This window comes from Melanotaenia boesemani, chromosome 6 (genome assembly GCF_017639745.1).
Source record: "Melanotaenia boesemani isolate fMelBoe1 chromosome 6, fMelBoe1.pri, whole genome shotgun sequence".
NCBI classification, from domain to species: domain Eukaryota; kingdom Metazoa; phylum Chordata; class Actinopteri; order Atheriniformes; family Melanotaeniidae; genus Melanotaenia; species Melanotaenia boesemani.
In genome coordinates this window covers 39,375,657-39,380,708 of record NC_055687.1, presented here as the reverse complement: position 1 = coordinate 39,380,708, position 5,052 = coordinate 39,375,657, and the positions used below count along the sequence as shown (strand labels likewise).

At 42.7% G+C, this 5,052-nt stretch overlaps 1 protein-coding gene across 1 annotated transcript; it reads right to left on the bottom strand.

The window, feature by feature from the left end:
- Positions 1 to 1,976: 1,976 nt before the first annotated feature.
- Positions 1,977 to 3,600, bottom strand: LOC121642125 (transcription factor 7-like). Its single transcript, XM_041988619.1, has 6 exons — positions 3,595 to 3,600; positions 3,431 to 3,487; positions 2,603 to 2,753; positions 2,409 to 2,516; positions 2,231 to 2,285; positions 1,977 to 2,029 (listed from the first exon to the last, which is right to left on the bottom strand). Exons 2-6 carry the CDS (start codon positions 3,484 to 3,486, stop codon positions 1,977 to 1,979), a joined length of 423 nt encoding a protein of 140 aa, XP_041844553.1. The 5' UTR covers position 3,487; positions 3,595 to 3,600.
- Between the last annotated feature and the right edge of the window lie 1,452 nt (positions 3,601 to 5,052).

The following is a 5,052-nucleotide window of genomic DNA, read 5'->3' as shown; positions in this document are numbered from 1 at the left end:
GCTGCAGGTGCAGACTTGAGGTGGATGTTAACACAAGCCGATGTTGTTGGCTGTAGGTGGAGAATTGAGGTGGATGTTAACAGAAGCCGATGTTGTTGGCTGCAGGTGGAGACTTGAGGTGGATGTTAACACAAGCCGATGTTGTTGGCTGTAGATGGAGACTTGAGGTGGATGTTAACACAAGCCGATGTTGTTGGCTGTAGATGGAGACTTGAGATGGATGTTAACACAAGCCGATGTTGTTGGCTGCAGGTGGAGACTTGAGGTGGATGTTAACACAAGCCGATGTTGTTGGCTGTAGATGGAGACTTGAGGTGGATGTTAAAACAAGCCGATTTTGTTGGCTGTAGATGGAGACTTGAGGTGGATGTTAAAACAAGCCGATGTTGTTGGCTGAAGGTGGAGACTTGAGGTGGATGTTAAAACAAGCCGATGTTGTTGGCTATAGGTGGAGACTTGAGGTGGATGTTAACACAAGCCGATGTTGTTGGCTGTAGATGGAGACTTGAGGTGGATGTTAACACAAGCCGATGTTGTTGGCTGAAGGTGGAGACTTGAGGTGGATGTTAAAACAAGCCGATGTTGTTGGCTGTAGATGGAGACTTGAGGTGGATGTTAAAACAAGCCGATTTTGTTGGCTGTAGATGGAGACTTGAGGTGGATGTTAACACAAGCCGATGTTGTTGGCTGTAGATGGAGACTTGAGGTGGATGTTAAAACAAGCCGATGTTGTTGGCTGTAGATGGAGACTTGAGGTGGATGTTAAAACAAGCCGATTTTGTTGGCTGTAGATGGAGACTTGAGGTGGAAGTTAAAACAAGCCGATGTTGTTGGCTGTAGATGGAGACTTGAAGTGGATGTTAACACAAGCTGATGTTATTGGCTGCAGGTGGAGATGTAAGGTGGATGTTCTACAGTTGGATGGTCAGCACTGTAGAGCAACAAAAACAAGAGAAAAACAAACATTAAACCTTAAATGGAACTATTTACATGGAACTACAAACAGAACTATAAACAAAAGTTAATCGTGAAATTGAAATAAAAAATGGATGAAGAGGCTCTGAGGAGGATTTCAGTCTGTTTGTCCCAGAACTTCTGGTCTACGTTCTGGGACCACACTGGAAGACCACGGCCACTCGTCTGCCCACAAGAGAGAAGAAACATCAATGATCAAACAGTTTCAGTGAATTTTAAATGTTATGATAAATTATTTGATTATCAGGTTAATAAATTACACATTAGCTTCATCAAGGACGCAAACTTTTAGTTTTGTCTTAAAAACAGAAAGTGTGTCAGCATTTTGTCCCCAGACAGATAGAAAGCGGGATGAAAACTAAAAGCCCTGCCACCCATTCTAGTTCAAGAAATTTTATGTGTTTTTATGGTTTTGCGCCCTCATCTTTGTCCAACTTGCTGCACCTACACCTTTCCTTGTTCCCTGCAGTCAGCTGAGCAGATGTTGCTGGAAACTGAGAAGGTTTTCTGTTGTGGCCCTGAAGCTCTGGAACGAGCTTCCTCAGTTGATGTTTTTAGATCTAGTTTGAAATCACACTTTTATTCCTTGGCTTTTAACTCAATGAGAGGTTGGGGTTACTTTTACCGTCCATTCAGTTTGTTTGTATCTTCTATGTTTTTAGCGTTTATATAGTTTTTAATTGTAGAGTGTGTTTTATTTCTGTCCTGTGTTTTACCTGTTGTGTAGCACTCTTTAAAAGTGCTATATAAATAAAAATGGCATGGCATGCTAAATGAAAGATAGCTGCTCTAGAGACGTGTTTGATGTGAGAACTAAAGAACTAATCCTGGTCAAGAATGACTCCAAGGTTCCTGCCATTCAGAGGAACTAACTGACTGGCTATCTTTAAGGATTTAAGGGCCAAAAATCAGCATAATGCTGAATGGGTGAACTGTGTCTGGGCTCGGGGTGGTGAAGTAGTGGAGGACCTAGCAGGATCCACCAGGAGGCGGGGCTTACCTCAGACATCAGAGGCAGGTGCGGCAGACCCTCCCTCAGGCTGAGAAGAGGAAGCTGCAACACAAATACAAAAACACCATCAGCCTTCTGAGACAACTTCAAGAAAGATTTTAATTCTAACCCTGACTGTGATCTTCATCTTAAAGTTTCAATCAGCTGATTTCTTCAACGTGTGTCTCTGTTGTTCAACAATAACGTTTTAACAATCTGGGACCTTTGGACCTATGGGACACATGCTGTGAAGTCTTGTGTTACCTCCAGAGCTGCTGGGAGCTGTGCTCCCCTGACGCCTCCTCTTCCTCTTCTGGCCCTAAAAAGTGAAAAAGAGACATTTGATTTTTCCTCTGATACCGGCTGATAGAAACTCTTTGCTGTCACAGTTTCATCAGCATCAGTGCAGTGAGGTGATCATGTCTGAGCACAGCGTACGTACGTAGTTGTCCCTGCTGGACCACTGGGGGTGCTGCTGCTCATGGCGGCGCCTCGCTGCGTCGGCCTCCTGGTAGTACTTGGCCTGCTGCTCGGTGGACAAGGACTTCCACTGTGGACAGACCACAAAGTACTGTCAGCCTCTCAGATCAGAAACCAGCATCAACACAGGATGCTTAGCAGATCAAGTTTACTTACTCTCTCCCCCAAGATGGTGTTCACCGCCGCGCTCCCGGTGTGGCCAAGTTCAGCCACCACACTCACCCTCTGCTCCTTCAGAAAGAGCATGAAGGCGTTGGGTGGCTTCTTAACGTATGGCGGCTCGCTGTGGTCATCTCGCTTCCTCTTCCTGCAGCCACAAAACAGAATAAAAACCAGTCAGAGGAGGACTCGTGTTTACATTTTGACTCACAAAAAGGAAAAAAGTACACCTTAAAATCCTTCAGGTTTCGCTTACAGTGAGTTTTTATGGATAAAAGACTTGTTGTGGACCAACTATTTTACTGGACTACTTTTACTGGACCCTTGTTGATGTAACAGGACCTCTTTTGTTACAGCATCATTTGCTACTGGGGAACAGCATGGCTTCCCAGATAAATTGCATTGGTGACTGGTCGAAAATAAACGTATAAAATCAATCTGTTGTTATGATTTTAGTCTGGAATGGTATACATCAGTGCTATTCAATTCGGTCCTACGAGGGCCGCAATCCAGCAGGTTTTCCATAGATCCCTGTTTCAACACACCTGCATCAAATTAATGGATCTAACAGCCAATCAAGTTCTGCACAATGACTAATTCATTTGAGTCAGGTGTGTTGAAACAGGGATATATGGAAAACCTGCTGGATTGTGGCCCTCGTAGGACCGAATTGAATAGCCCCGGTATACATCCTTCCAATCTCAGGAACCTTAACTTTCCATGGGACACAAATATTGAGGCAACAAAGCAGAAACCTGGTCCACTGGCACAGATCAGGAGAGAAAAAAAGAAGATCTGGAGTGAAAGCATCCATTGAAAACTTACTGTGAGCAGCAGGCGCTCTGGGTGGTTGCAGCGTGGCGGGGGTCGTGCACCGGCATCCTGCAGAGACAGACACACACATTTAACAGCAGGAAGACGGTGTGGACATACAAACAGAGGCTCAGCTGCTGATGTTAAACATTGATCAGGATTTGTCTTTTACTTACAGGTATCCAGGAGGGACCACTCAACCATCAACGAGCCAGAGAACTGGCAGAGAGTTCACCTGTAGACACAAACACACAGAACAGATGTGAAACAAGCTGCTGTGGTGACGTCCACCCACCAGCTCACACACACATACACACTTTCATCCATTTTAGGAAAGAGTGGGAACGGGAGACATGTTCACCTGTTTGATGGGATTCATCTAACCAGCTACTAGATGATTCTTTATCACCAAAACCGTTTCAAATTATTCATCTTTTTAAATAAACCATGTTTTTTTACCTTAGTGTTATTTTTGTCACTTTTCCGACTTCATTCATTTATGGCTTGATGCTCTACAAGTTTGTTTCTTAAATTATTGTTTTAGTTTCAAGTTGATTTACTTGAATTTAATTTTATCTGTTGCTACATTTAACACTTTGTTAAACCTGACCTCTGAGCTCTTAGAAAACAGATTTATTGATTTTTTTTTTTTTATTAACATTTTTTACATGACAGAGTAACAAAACATTCTGTTAAACATCTTTTAACATAAATTGACCTTGACATATGAGGGGCTATCGCGTATAAAATATAAGACAAATATATAAAAACATAAGTGAACATAAATAAATAAGTAAATAAATAAACAAACAAACATGGGGTGTGACAGTAGCTACCAGATACAAAAACATGAGACAGTCATCAGTAAGGGAGCCTTCAGGAGTCATCCTGTTGGGTGGCTCTTATAGTAATGTAAGACCAAAATGGTCCCCAGACCGGTGCAATAGTGTTGTCCCTGCTACTTAATTTGTAGAGCATACACTCATATGAGGCCATTTTAACCATCAGGTTGACCCATTCCTTAACTTGTGGGGGTTTTGGAGTTTTCCAGTGCTTAAGGATAACCCTGGCTGCTACAGAGATCCCAATTATAATAACGGAAAACTTCCCTTTTGATATATGAGACATCCGTCCTCTATCACCAAGCAAACAGAGTCTTGGACAGAGTGGCACTGTTTCACCCAACCAATCACTCAGGATTCGTACAATAATCAACCACAGGGGTCTTATAAATGGACATTCCCACAGACAATGTATCAGTGTACCTGCATCCTTTTGACATTTCCAGCACATAAAGTCACTTTTAAGACCCATTCTGTTCAGTCTCACTGGTGTCCAGTAATATCTCTGCATAATTTTGTACTGTGTAAATTTACCTTTACATTCCCTTATGTATTTTCCAGTCTGTGAAACAATTTTCATCCATTCCTCATCGCCGAACACGCACCCAATGTCCTTTTCCCACAAAACCTTTAAATTTTTACAGTCACTGCTGATGGCGTAGCTGATTGTTCTGTAAAAAGTGGAAGCGCGATGATGATGAGGTGGCCTTGCGAAGTAATCCAGAATGAGGTTTTCTTCATTTTGCTGTTTGAGTGACTTGACACAGTTCCTGATCTGCAGGTATTTCTAGA

Bases quoted from the DNA above. Each gene is read 5' to 3' on its own strand.
- LOC121642125 (XM_041988619.1), bottom strand. From the start codon at position 3,486: ATGCCGGTGCACGACCCCCGCCACGCTGCAACCACCCAGAGCGCCTGC. The intron at 2,754-3,430 runs GTAAGTTTTCAA...TTGTGGCTGCAG, and splicing joins CAGAGCGCCTGCTGCTCACA to GAAGAGGAAGCGAGATGACC. The intron at 2,517-2,602 runs GTAAGTAAACTT...GTCTGTCCACAG, and splicing joins ACACCATCTTGGGGGAGAGA to TGGAAGTCCTTGTCCACCGA.